Source organism: Branchiostoma belcheri, unplaced genomic scaffold (assembly GCF_001625305.1).
Source record: "Branchiostoma belcheri isolate BF01 breed outbred unplaced genomic scaffold, Haploidv18h27 scaffold23, whole genome shotgun sequence".
Lineage (NCBI taxonomy): Eukaryota > Metazoa > Chordata > Leptocardii > Amphioxiformes > Branchiostomatidae > Branchiostoma > Branchiostoma belcheri.
In genome coordinates, this window is record NW_017803824.1 from 1,646,586 (window position 1) to 1,660,333 (window position 13,748).

Sequence of the window (13,748 nt, forward strand, 5' to 3'; positions counted from 1 at the left end):
GCTCATTTCATAGCATTTAAGCCTATAATAGGATGCCTAGACCTTTTTATTTTTATTTTTTTTCGCCCTGTCGCTTCATATTTTTTCTGAATAAATCCGAGAACCAACAAATTAAATTGGTGTGGCCTAAGGTACTAAAGTTACCCTGTGCCATGGTGGTGAGGGCTTGTTTCTCCTCAGGGCTGAGGGTGAGCATGGTGGTGAGGACGGGGATGAGCTGCAGCTTCTCGTCTCCGGACGACAGCGTCAGGAACTTCAGCAGCACGTTCTTCAGGTACTCCAGGTTCGACACGGCGCGCTCTCGCTCCTGGTTACGCTCCAGACGACGGATCTCGTTCTTCAGGACCTGGGGGAAATTAACACGGATAGGACGTTAAATGGAGGTCCCGTGTTTGGGAGAGCCACACCCCACGCATGTTAAAGAACCCACCACTTATCGAAAAGAGTAGGGGATCTTCCCGGTGTGAGTGGTTCAAAACCTTACAGTCCGGTCTTACGCACATGTACAAAACTGGTGTGTACGCCTATAGCTAAAGGCGGTTTACCGGTTATGCGAAACAAACAAAAACAAACACAGTCACACATCCAGTGGAAAGAATTGTGGGGTCATTTGGTGTAAAGGTAGAGTGTTCGGCTCAGACCCAAGAGATGCCGGGTTCGAATCCTACTCAATACCGCTGATCTTGTGCCCTTGGGAAAGGCACTTTAGGCCCTTGGGAAAGGCACAGGACTTTGTCACTTCACTCAGGTGTAAATGAGTACCTGGCTTTGGTTAGGGATGGCCCTCAGATAGTACGTTAAATGGAGGTCCTCAAAATGTTTGCTTTGCTGCTCCCTCGACATAGTTGAATTGCACAGTCAATTTCACCAATACTGTTAATCCCTTATGTCAGAATTCTAGCATGTCTACAGTTTATAGATAATCCATCTACTGTGCTTAATACATTAAAACATTTCAAATAACACACTGGCTGAAGGAAAAGCTGACCTTAGTCTGTTCATTGAGTCGCATGATGGTGGCTTCACTCTCATGCAGCAGCTCACTCATGTGTTCTATCTTCTTGTGTGCAGCAGAAAGGCTGGCCTTCATGCTCTCTGTGTCCTCCAGAACACTGGAGTGTCTGGACAAGGTGATGATGCTGGGGCTACGGGTGCCTGAAATGTGAAAACAGTAACCATAGTCTAGACATAATTTGTCAGCATAACTTTTTGTGATGTTTTTCAAAGCAGTTTCCAATAATAGACACTGCATCATTATTTAAGATTAAACTTTGTGTGCCTGTTGGCTAATGGGGTCGTGTGGTGTAACAGCAGAGCATTCGGCTCAGAACCAAGAGGTCTCGGGTTCGAATCCTGCCATGTCACCAACCTTGTGTCCTTGGGTGACTAAGCACTTAACACAACTTTCCTCACTTCACTCAGGTATTAATGAGTATGGTGTAATATCATGGGCATTAAAAGAAAAACCAAAACCAAACAAAGTTTTCCAATCGTACAATGTACCTGAAATGACTTTATCGTCTGAAGCCAGAAGATCCTCCAGCGTGACGATGGAGGGAGTTGTGGAGACGGACGGTCCCGGTCCCGACGACACAGACTCCACCTCCGTGTTCTCCATCCCCTCCCCCTCCTCCCGCTCCACAGCTGCCATGTTGGATGCAGACCACGCCTGCACCTGGACATGGGCAAAAGGTACTTTAATGACGTTTCATCATCATCATCATCAATCATGCCTGTGGATTTAATCTGGTGAGGTACACTTGATAAAGTTACCCCAATACACCCTGTCCATCATGGCGGACACAAGAGCAGCCCCTGCAAGACCAGGGTCTCTCTCCCTAACACTGACAAAAGTGTAGTATATGGTCATCCCACATTACATACCCGAGTGAGAAGCCACTGTATGCGGTGTAATGATAATTATTGCATTATCATTATTGTTATTAGATGGCAAATGTTAGTAAGACAAGTAATTACTAGAGTAGTCAAAGAAGTGAATGTATGAAATAGTTGCTATAATCTGGAACAGTCTCCCAGACAATGTGGTCGGCCTGATCACTGACAACAACCTCCAGTCATTCAAAACAAGAGTACACCGGCATCTTCTTTCCACCATCAGGACTTCTACATGTAACGTTACATGTAGCTAGAGCCGTGCAGTTGCTGTGAACCAATGATTAGTCAGGAGTGTTATTTTTATGTTACAACCCAGGCTATTGTTTACATTAGCACATCATAGAAAAAAAAAAAAACAACAACAACCTGTTCCGGAGTCGGTGTGGTCATGATGGCGTGGCTGGGAGTGGGAGGGGGGCTGACGTGTCTGTCGGCTGCCCTCAGCTGTGCCAGCTCGGTCTCCGCTGTCTGCAGCTTCTCCTGGAGGCCGCCGACCTCCCGCTTGTGCTGTTCCTCCATCATGTTGATCCTCTCCTTGAAGGACAAGGTCACCGACTCGTTCTGCTGTTCCAGCTGTCTCACAGTCTGGGACTGTTCCTCGCGCCTGTTCTCCACCTCCGTCTGCAGGAACAAAGGACATGATGAAGGACATGATTATCATGAAGGACTGGTTCATCTGTAATGGTAGTTACATGATTAAAGTTAAAACTTTAGATCTACACTACATCCTGAGAGGGGTGAAAGAGGCTTATTCACATCAGAGCCCATCACCCTTCACTCAACTGTGACAGGCCCAGGGCTGAAATTGTCTACCAGACACCTTTGATCCAGTGTTGACGTCACACTTGACAGCCAGAGAAGCCACGTGACAAGCCTCACTGGGTCAGTCTACTGAAGGAGACCAGAGTGGCTGGTCAAAAGCTTAAAAGGTACTTCAAGGACTAATTCCACACAATTTGGGATTTCTTCCACACAATCTATGACTTACTAGTATTTCAGACATCATGTTACCAACACCCATTAAACTGATGAGAGTGGAACTGCAGTTCACCTGTAGTTTGTTGATCCTGGCCTGCCAGACCCTGTCCTTGTCCCTGAGCTGCTGGCTCAGTTGCGTGTGCTGCTTCTGCAGGTGGTCGTACTGCACCTGCAGCTCCTGCTGATCCTCCGCAGCCGCCTGCAGCTGCTCGGACAGTTCCTTCACCTGGCAAAAAAATGGCAATGACAATGAACTTTATTGCATATTCATGCCCAACATGCACTAAGTTAGATAACAAGGAACAGATTTTGAAACGTGTATGAACAAATTAACAAAGTTTTTCATTTACATTGTACCTCTGAGAGTTCCTTCACCTGATGAAAAAACAACAGTGCAGGGCTTGAGACACTGGGTGCATAACTGTGCACCTTAGTGCACCCAAATTTGGAGCTGTGCACCCAATTTTTTTGGTGGGTACACCAGTGCACCCAAATATTTTCGTAGGTTTTCCTAGGTAAAGATGTCTAATGTACGGTAGTATACAGCATGTTCTTAACATCAAAGTGTCAGAAAAAAGTTACTGTAAAAATCTACTTATTTACCCAGAAATATATATGGTGCACCCAGAAATGCTGATTTTTACTAAAAGACAAAGCTATCCTTACTAGGAAAGTTGAACAGGTACTTGTACTACCACCCGGGGAAGTTATGTCAAATAACAACCACAGGGACAGCAACATGAAGTAAACACAACAGGGACAGCAAGCCTCACCTTATGTTGTAGTTGTTGTGTTTGTCGCTCCAGCTGGAGTTTCTCCTGCTTGTCCATGTCGGCGGCCATCTGAGGCACGGCTGTCTTGGTCTTCTGTTTCAGCACGCTGTGCACCCTGACCTTGTAGCTGTCGTACTCCGCCCTGACCTGTAATGCGTGCAGTGTCATATGTGAAAATCTGACACACTTCATGTCATATGTCGTCACTCATTGTATATAACATCTGTGTCCATAATATCACCAGGGTCCATAATATCGCCACCTTGAGAAATAGTGTGCTTAAAGATATTTTTACTGCAACATACCCTAGGTATGTACATTTGATGTGTGAAGGAGTGCATACCAAAAGTATGTTGCAGTAAAAATATCTTTAAGCACACTATTTCTCAAGGTGGCGATATTATGGACCCTGGCGATATTATGGACACAGATGTTATATGACATGCCAGTCAATTTTAAATAAAACTGATACTGACCTCTGCTAGCTGTGTCTCCGCAGCGTCCCTCTCCTGTTCCAGGCTGCTGACCCTCCCCTCCAGCTTCTCTGCTGTCCTGCGCTGTACCTCGGCAGAGGACAGCACCTTCTGCTGTAGCTGCTGTGTCTCTGCCATGACCTGAGCCAGCTGTACCTTGTGTCCTTCAATCTCCTGCTGAGAGAACTCCAGCTGTCCACGTAGCGCAGCTTCCACCTTCCCTTTCTCAGTCTGTAGCTTCTTCCCCTCCTCTACGTCCCTCTTTGCCTTGATGAGTAGAGCTTTAAGTTTGCTGGCCCTCTCCTGTTCCTGCGTGAGGGACTCTTCTGTTGTCGTGACCTGCCTCATCAGTTGATGTATCCTTTCTTCTTTCCCTTCGATCTCGGAGTTAAGCGCAGAAATCTTGCTCTCATGTATAGCCACCTGTTGGTTAAGCTCGCTCACTGTACGCTCGTAGTCTGCGATTTCCAGATTCATGACGTTGCTCTGCTGGGCTTCCTGTAGTGCTCTCTCCAGGCGCTGTGTCGTGGCCTGGTGCTGCTTGTGCTCATCAGTCAGCTGTTTCTCCAACTGACCGATCTTCTCAACACTTTGCTCGCACTCTTTGGTTTTCTCTTCCTTCATAATCATCTGTGCATCTCTATCTTCTTCAGCTTGTGCAAGTTGCTTTTGTAGATCATGCACCCTACCTTCGAGATGCTGGTTGAGATCCGACATTGAGTCGTTCGTGGCTTGCAAATCTACAATCTGTGTCTTCAGCTGTGCATACTCCTGCTGTAGGTCCTCGTGCTGCTTTATTCTTTCCTCTAATTCCTTCTCAACTTTTTCCAAGTTAGCTGCAGTCTCTTCATAAGTCAGCTCAAGTTTTTCATACTCTCCCTGGAGCTGCTGCAGCTGGGAATCAGCGCCTGAATTTGCTGCTAGCTTTCCTTCTTGCTCCTTCTGGATGTCTTTCACTGACTGGAGCTCCTTGCTAAGCCTGGAGTTTTCCTTTCTTGACTCTTCAAGTTCTCGCTTGAGTTTGACAGCCATGGCTTTTAGTTTATGTGCAATTTCCTCCTTCTGTTTAAGATCTGACTTGACTTTTTGAAGATCACTCTGCAAACTGGCTGTCATCTGTGTCTGTTGTTCTTCTTTACTGTTCGAGACAACTTCCACATTCTTAGCTTCTTCTCTTTCATTTTGGAATTTCTCCTTCTCTGCTATAGCCTGGTCTCTTTCCCTTTGTATCCGTTCTACTTCAGCTAAAGCTTCCTCCTTTTCAGCTTGTATCTTTTCTTTGTCATTTATCAATTGCTCTTTTTCACTTTGCATTTCCTCTTTGTCAGCTATAGCCTGATCTCTCTCAATTTGCAGCTGTTCTATGTTAGCTATGACCTTGTCTTTCTCAGCCTGAAGCACTTTCATTTCGCCTAGCATTTGTTCATGTTTTCCCTCTAGCTCTTCTTTGACAGCTATCAGTTGATCTCTTTCCTTTTCTACCTCTTCTTTGACAGCTATGACTTGGTCTCTTTCTTTTTCTGTGTTGTCTTTGTCAGTTACGGCTTGATCTCTTTCAGCCTGCAACTGTTCCTTGGTGTGTGTAATCTGATCTTTCTCATTCTTGATCTGTTCTAACGTACAAAGTATTTCATTCTTCTCTTTCTGCAGTAGTTTAATGGTCTGGTCTTTCTCACTCTCATCCTGCTCGTTTAAGGACCTTTGCATCTCAATGAGCTGTTCTTTTGAAGCTACAGCCTTCTCCAATTCATGCTGTAGCTGTTCCTTAGCTGTCAAAATCTGGTCTTTCTCAGCTTGGAGCTGCTCGTTCTTTTCTACAGCCTGGTCCAGTTCCTGTTGTAGATGTTCCTTAGCTGTTAGGATCTGGTCTTTTTCAGCTTGAAGCTGTTCATTCTTTGCCAATGACTGGTCCATTTCCTTCTGAAGCTCTTCCTTCTCAGTCACAGCTTGATCCCTTTCAGTTTGGAGCTGCTCAGATGCAGCTTTAGCTTGGTCTCTCTCATGTTGCACCAGCTCTTTAGCAGCAGTTATCTGTTCTACCTCACACTGCAGGTTTCTCCTGCTAGTTTCACCTTCATCTCTTTCCTTCTGTAGCTCTTCCTTATCATGAACAGCTTGATCCCTCTCACTTTCTAGCTGTGTCTTTTCAGCTACAGCTTGGTCTTTGTCCTTTTCCAGCTGTTCCTTTACAGCTGATATCTGGTTGCACTCGCTTTGTAGCTGTTCTTTATCTGCTGCAGCTCGGTCTAACTCCTTCTTCAGCTGTTCAACATCTGCCAGAAGTTGATCTCTTTCTACCCTAAGTTGGTCCATGTCAGCCTTTTCCTGGTTTCTTTCGTCACTCTGCTCTTGGTCACCTTCTGCTTTCTCTGTATCCAGACTCTCCTTCTCTGATACAGCCTGATCCCTCTCTGTTTGCAGCTTCTGTCTGTCTACTTCAGCCTGGTCCCTGTCTTTCCTCAACTCACTGTTCTCGACTAGCACCTCATCTATCTTATTCTGCATCTCCTCTTTCTCAGCGACAGCTTGGTTCCTTTCAGCGCATAGCTGTTCTTTATCAGTGTGAAGTTGTTCTTTCTCATTTTCCAGCTGTTTCATCCTTGTCTTCAGCTGCTCACTGTCTGTCTGTGTCTGTTCTTTCTCTGTTTGAAGTTGATGTTTCTCCATTTGCAGCTGTTGATTTTCTGTTTGCAGCTTTTCCATTTCTGTTTGCAGCTGACCATTTTCCATTTCCACCTGCTCCTTTGCTGTTTGTAGTTGATCTTTCTCTGCTTTCAGCTGTTCTGTTTCTGTCTGTAGCTGTTCCTTTTCTACTTGCAGCTGTTGTTTTTCAACTTGTAGCTGTTCGTTCTCCGACTCTAATTGACTCGTCAGAGATGAAGCCTGCTCCCCATGGTTCTCTAATTGCTCTTTCTCTGACATAATATTTTGATATTGCATCTGTAGTTGCTCTTTCTCAGACAACGCCTGGTCCCTCTCTTCTTCAACATTTGCTTTTTCAGCTGTGATCTTCTCTATTTCCTGTTTTAGGTGTTCTTGCTGTTGCTCATGCTCTTTTTGGATCTGATCTACAGTGTTGCTGTGTGTTGACTCTAGCTCTTCTTTTACTTTTGCAATTGAGGCATCTGCAGCTTCCAGTTTTGCTGTCAATTCTTTCTGCACCATCTCTAGTTCCTCTACCTTCTGCTGCAGTGCTGTTCTCTCTTCCCTAAGTGTTGCAACCTCCTCTTGTCCCTCAGACTTCTCGCTGTCCATCTTTTCATAACCATCCCTCAGCTCTTTCTGCTGCTCTTCCAATGTGCTAATCTGTGATTTGCTGGCCTCCAGCTGTGTCTCAAGGTCACTCTTTGCTGTTTCGGCTGTCTCTACCTGTGTTCTAAGTTGTTCCATTGCTGTCGTTGCCTCTTGTAGCTTTCCCTGGAGGTCTTCTTGCTGTTCCTGTTTCTCAGTGATCATGCTGTCCAGCCTTTCCTTCATGACAGCTAACTCTTGCTGTGCGCTTGTCAGCGAATCCTTCAGTTTGCTGTTCTCAGTCGTTGCTGCCAACAGCTGTTGCTGCAAGTTCTGCTTTGCCTTCTTCACCTCGGCAAAGTCCTCGGCTTGGCTGTCTACCTGGTCCTTCCACTGCGACTTCTCCCGTTGGAGCTCCTCTACTTTCATCAAGGCGTTGTTCATCTCTCCCATCATCATTTCTCGCTCTTCCCTCATCTTGTTGCACTGTGTCTGCACATTCTGCAGGGACTGTTGACTCTTCTCCAGCTGTTGCTGCAGCTCTGACTTCCTTGACTGCAGCTCATCTTTCTGTGACTGCAGGCCATCTTTGTCTGTCTGTAGCTGATCTCTGTCAACTTGCAGCTGTTTTGTCTCCCTCTGAAGCCGAGCGTTTGCAGCCTTGAGTTCATCTCTCTCTGCTTGCAGCTGTTCTTTTTCTGTCTGCATCTCGGACAAAATCGCCTGGAAATGGAGGATGAAACTCTTAAGGTTCCTTAAGCTTGTCAGAAATGCATTGAATAGTAATTGCAAACAACATTAAACTAACCAATTTGTAGAGGCCTATTATAATGAGTGTTCTGGTTGATTGTTTTGATTGTCGATTAATATAACATACACTTGTACCAAACTGAATAAAACATTTACCTGGTCTTCCGTGTTGGAGTCTTTACTCGCGCCTGAAGAGTCCTCCTTCTCTTTCTTTAGTTTGACGAGTTCAGTGTTAAGTTCTAGGAAAAAAGATATTGATATCAATGCGATGTCCTCTAATAGCACAGACAAGATCCGTGTTATTTATTTTGATGTAGGAACCAGATATATTTTTGTGACCTTTATTCTCATGTATTCAACATCATGTATACTAATTTATCACACCATTCTATTCACATGAACGTCACAGGCTGAAAAGACAATGATCTAATACATGCACATGTACACCAACATATACACCAATTTCATAAGTCCTTCTCAGACTATGTGGTATATAGGGCGTCACACATCTCCAGTTCAATAGCACTTGGGCCACACAGTAGTGCAATCACTACAGCAGGGGGCTAGACCACTGGTAGTGGTGTGTGTTTAACTCCCATGCTCTTTTCCAAATCCCAAGTGCTAAGCTGAGAGAAACCAGTTGTACATACCTTCACATTTTGCCTTTGTCTTGTGCAAGATCATCAACTGCTTCTTCACATACTTGATGAGCTCTTCCTTGGGTAAGTTGTCAAGCTGTGGAGACAACAATGTTGTGTTGTTACTGTTAGAATTTGTCAATGTTTAAAATATTCACTGAAGATACATGTACATTGTAACTGTTAACTACCATACACTACATGTATAACTGAATATGTCAATAACATTCAAGTTGTTGGTGAGCAAATCACAAAATCAAGTTCTATTCTTTAAAGAAATTTTAAAACAGCCACACACTTAAAAGGAAATGGTTAAACAAAAACAGATCTATATATTGATGACATCCTTGTGTCAGACTGACTGTGTGCCGAGCTACATCCTGCATATCTGTCCACAACAACTGTTTCTATTGGATTGCCAGACAAAAACATTGATGCATACATGTATTTGTAAGGTTACGTGATGGGAGGTCACTAAAAGTCTATGAGATGGAGAGGTCACTAAAAGGCCATGAAAATAAAACAGCTACAAAAGTAGATCTACCATAATACAATTAGAAAAAGGGTGGAATCATCTTAACAAAATTTGCATTGGTAGCAGAAGCATGATGATTGAGTTTTTTTGCCACACTCCAATGGCACAGTTCCAACTTTCAACTTCAAGGGTAATACAGGTATACTAGTATTACCCGTAGTGTACATGTATTTCCAAGGATTTCAAAGCTTCCGGAAAATGCAAGAAAGTGGACGCAAGGAACAGATGTCAGAGGCCCACAGAGGATAAGGACACTACCCAGGACTACTGTTACAGATTCTGTGGCACAGCCTGCCAGACCAGAATTGGCTGTACCAATGTCCAGCCACGAGAGGCACTGCATAGCCAGATCCGCAGAGAGCGACTGGGAAGCTGTATACCGTCTGGCAAGACAACGAAGGGCCAGAGATTTTCAAGGAGGCTAATAGTAATACCAAGCATTTCCTTGGTATTTCTGAGCAGCTTACCTGTGACTTCCCACCTTTCCCTGCAGGCGAGGGTTGAGACGCGGGGCCGCCTCCCTGGCCCTGCTCAGCCATGGCGTTTACCTGGTCGTCCTAGCAACAGCTCTAAACACCTGCTGATAAAAGTCAACATGGGATTCAGGACAATCCTATCTAAATACACAGTACGTGACGTTGTGGTCAAATACAAAAGGGCACACTACACTGATAGCCATGGCATTTACCTAGTAGTCCCAGCTACATGTATAGCTCTAAACATCTGCTGATAAAAGTGAACATGGGATTCAGGAAACACCTTTTCAAGCTTGTTGGCAGAACGTACTGCGCCTTCGGAAAACCCTAATTTTTCACAGTTTTCATTGGATGTTTGGTCAATGTTGCATTAGACCCCGTTGTAGAGGATATCTTTTCCGACACAACATTTGGAAACTACAGACAGGATGTTAACCTTAATATACGCGAATACGACCTTATATGAGACGTTCTGCCGATCTTTACATGATGATGTGGCCAAACACAAAAGGGCACACTAGACATGAACCAGTTGTGTCCTGGTAATCTTCTAGGGTTCAGGAATGTCAGACTAATACTGTTGAATAATTTATCACCTGGCTGCCTTAACAGCAGTACTCTGTCTGTGTCTTATTGCCTGTTGTAATTTTGCCAATCAAATATGTCAGAGGCTTTTTATAGATACAAGGACAGTATCAATAGCAATACATCAGCTGGGTGATTCTATATATGTTTATTGATATTTGCTATAGTCATAAATTCTGCTGTAACAGTAAATGTGCAGTTTGGTCGGAATAAGACCATTTCTAATTCTTCACATCTTAACTGACAGCTTTTGAAAATGATAACCATTTTGACCTTTACACTGAATGGGATTCTCAAAGGTTCAACATACAGCTGATGCAACACCAGGGCTCAAAATCCCTCTTTTCTGCATATCTGCACTTGTTGTAATTGTGCTGGTAACATAGAACATTTGTACCTGCGCCAGACAAATTTTACATGCAATTATTTATTAATTACATGAATTTAGGAAGTATGGATCATACTAAACACTAATGCCATTACGGTATTTCTTTTATATTTTGTAGGTGGTGAGACTGAGAGTCAATGCAGCAAATAAAAATCCACATACATTACATGTAACAGTTATAACGTTATATAAGCCAAGTAACGTTACATGTTTATATGCATGGGCTCAATACAAAGGATGTTACAGCACAGTGAAAACAATGAATGACACAATTGATACCGGTAGAACCAGTCTGACAACCTGAACAGATAATAAGTATTTGCGTCATACTGACACAATAATTGAGGGTGTCCAGCCTAGTGACTGATTAACGATGTTTAATAAGGGTCATTATCATAATGAGAGATCTGTTTCTTGAGCATCTTAAACTCATTCACATGTTGTTTATACCTAGCCTGCATTTGAAATCATTTACACGTTTTGATTTGACAACTGACTGACACCCTTAACATAACTCCATGCTGACTTAGACTAAGTTAGTGCATACCAGTAATTCTGAGTCTACTAAATGTCATTTAGGTAAATGTTAGAAGTTAGGTGTGGTCTATGATCTCCAAGGAAACCTTCACACATAACGTCACTACACCATTTTACTTGTGCAATCACCCTTGTAATCTTTTGCCACAGGCTATCACGACTAGCAATGCCCCAATAATCCTAAAAAATCTTGCAAAACTCAAAATACACATTTAGACTAGTGTTATACCGTACTCTACATAGAGTTATAAATCTAAAGCAATAGAAGTATATTGTCATTATAATTCAAATGTATATAGTTGTCTTGTTGTCTAATTGTCTACGGTCGTTGACATTTGGATAACGACCTACTTTCTAGATAGGAATCTTGCTGTTTGGGCTGTCACAGCCCGCTTGCATGGGGAACTTACAATGGGGAAGTGCACCGTGGATAAACAAGTTCGTACGTGCTACCGATTTACACAAAGTACATATTACCACCCGCGGCTTCAAAACACAAGCTTGTGTACATAGTTATGTCTAGACCAATGAATTATACGTCAACAGCGTTATATTGTTTACCTTCGTACACGTCGCTCACGTACCGCCCCCCTCCCCACACCAACAACACCCGAGTAAAACTTACCTGTCGCTGTAATATAGGATCAAAGCTTGTAGCTAGGCTCAGCGACACATCGGCCGCCTTATACTGCTGACATTCCTCCTGTTTTACCGCGAAAATCGTTCATAAACTCGACACGTCACCAAGCAAAAATTTTCTTCGATCCGCCTCGGCCGTCGGCGCCCAGCTGATTGTAAACCTAGCGGTTCATTTGGTGCACGACACGATTCGCGGACACCTGAGATGGGCGTGACCACTACTGTAAGGGGGCGTGATAATTACAAAGTCTGCAGCTTCCCTGTTGCTAAAATAGAGACGCTGTGGGATAAACACCTGTCGTTGTAGGGTTTTTTTTCGACTAGAACTGCTGTCAAACCGGCTGCATAAAGATATAGATTATCATCCTAACCTTCTATGCTGGGTATATATCTAAGGCAAGGGGCCTTTTCTAGTAGCAGGGTTTCTCAGAATAGGCAGCAGAACAGTCCCTGCGGCAAGGTCCTTAAAACTAGGCTACAGAATGATATTTATCTCTGATAGTATATCTTACAGCACAGAATTGCCATGGTTACTGTATATCATATACATGTATTATTGAAATAAAAAAATGCAAATACATGTGTATATATATTTAAAAGTATGCCTAGCTTGCTTTTTTGGTGAATTTATGCTCTAGTTTCATCCAGACACCTGTTACCCATATATTCATGGCTTTTGAAATATCTGATCTTAGGTTGGTCTATGGGAGCCAAGGGATACTGGTGTGCAATTCGATGCAATTCGATTGTCTTTCCCCCATAGAAAATTCATTCTGCCTGGAGTTTAATTAAAATTCCAGATAATTAACTTATGATAAAGAATAACATACAGCATACTACCCTCACTCTCACCTTTAGAAGAGAACTAAGAGAGGAAAACACACTGAAAATTGTCCTGTGAATTGTAGGTCTGTATTTTGTTTAATTTGAACTTGAAAGAAAAGATACACCAAACAGATGGATTAATGTTATACTTAATTTGAAAATTAAAATATCTAAGGTATATCAGTACTTTTCCCATTTGTGGAGGAGCAACAGTGTCATATAAAGGTGGAATCACTGCAAGCTGTAATATGTTTGCTATTACATGTAATTATTATTGTGTATGGGGATTTTGACTGTCTTACACTTACAGTGCATGTTGATAACACAACAAGCCCCTTGGACACAATTTAACACATAGTCTTGTGTGAAAATACACACATAGCAAGAACCACATGTACATTGACAACTTTTACAATCTTTGTCATGTTTAATATCTTCTTTTTCTTCATATAACTATTACTATATACTCTGTAGAACCATTATTTTATAACTTCTCACAAAGAAACCAACTCAGCTACTTAAAACTTATCACACCATATACTACTGGATAGCTGTATTTGGAAACTGTAGGTTCAAGAAGGAATGCACAATTTATTGACATATCACTTGACATTAGGTCATTTCTATACCCACTATTAGGACTACAGTCACGAGTATATACAATCTTCTTCACAAGTAAATTGCGGTGTCCCATTGTTTCTACATACACACAAAAATATTTTAAAGTGTACTCTCTTTTATTATATTCAGATTTAGTTTTAACAAGGTCATAATACATCTATACATGACATTGACATGCCTCTACAGAGAAGCTTAGAAATTGAGCTGTTGTTAGGTACACAAAGTTTACGGACATCACACCTCTGTGTGACATCAGCAGTCCATGTGCACACAAGTTGGGTGTGTTACGCCGAAGGGCGGTTATACCGGCTTTACCGATACAGATACAGACCAGTGATGTCATCACTGACTCTACAGAGAAGTTTGGAAATTGAGCTGTTCTTTAGGTACACAAAATTTGCTG

At 42.9% G+C, this 13,748-nt stretch overlaps 2 protein-coding genes across 3 annotated transcripts in view; both read right to left on the bottom strand.

Moving 5' to 3' along the window:
- The window catches only part of LOC109470556 (GRIP and coiled-coil domain-containing protein 2-like), a 4,312-nt gene extending 2,632 nt beyond the window's left edge, over positions 1 to 1,680 (bottom strand). Inside the window, exons 1-3 of the mRNA XM_019769520.1 lie at positions 1,504 to 1,680; positions 989 to 1,155; positions 145 to 346 (exon numbers count right to left, since the gene is read on the bottom strand). Of these exons, the coding sequence (XP_019625079.1) occupies positions 145 to 346; positions 989 to 1,155; positions 1,504 to 1,651 (517 nt within the window). The 5' untranslated portion in view covers positions 1,652 to 1,680. The remainder of the gene's footprint in view (positions 1 to 144; positions 347 to 988; positions 1,156 to 1,503) is intronic.
- Positions 1,681 to 2,205: 525 nt separating this feature from the next.
- On the bottom strand, positions 2,206 to 11,939 carry LOC109470594 (GRIP and coiled-coil domain-containing protein 2-like). 2 transcript variants are annotated; one of them, XM_019769562.1, is made up of 8 exons: positions 11,886 to 11,939; positions 9,742 to 9,854; positions 8,752 to 8,836; positions 8,258 to 8,340; positions 4,124 to 8,074; positions 3,648 to 3,794; positions 2,948 to 3,100; positions 2,206 to 2,517 (listed from the first exon to the last, which is right to left on the bottom strand). In XM_019769562.1, exons 2-8 carry the CDS (start codon positions 9,811 to 9,813, stop codon positions 2,221 to 2,223), a joined length of 4,788 nt encoding a protein of 1,595 aa, XP_019625121.1. In that variant the 5' UTR covers positions 9,814 to 9,854; positions 11,886 to 11,939; the 3' UTR covers positions 2,206 to 2,220. The 2 variants fall into 2 exon arrangements, with proteins under 2 accessions (XP_019625121.1, XP_019625122.1); XM_019769563.1 differs by having other exon boundaries at positions 9,742 to 9,851; positions 11,886 to 11,926.
- Between the last annotated feature and the right edge of the window lie 1,809 nt (positions 11,940 to 13,748).

Excerpts from the sequence above, each read along its gene's own strand:
- LOC109470594 (XM_019769562.1), bottom strand. The coding sequence starts at position 9,813 with ATGGCTGAGCAGGGCCAGGGAGGCGGCCCCGCGTCTCAACCCTCGCCT. Across the intron at positions 3,795-4,123 it reads CGGAGACACAGCTAGCAGAG|GTCAGGGCGGAGTACGACAG; the intron begins GTCAGTATCAGT and ends CACGCATTACAG. Across the intron at positions 3,101-3,647 it reads CACAACAACTACAACATAAG|GTGAAGGAACTGTCCGAGCA; the intron begins GTGAGGCTTGCT and ends TTTTTTTGCCAG.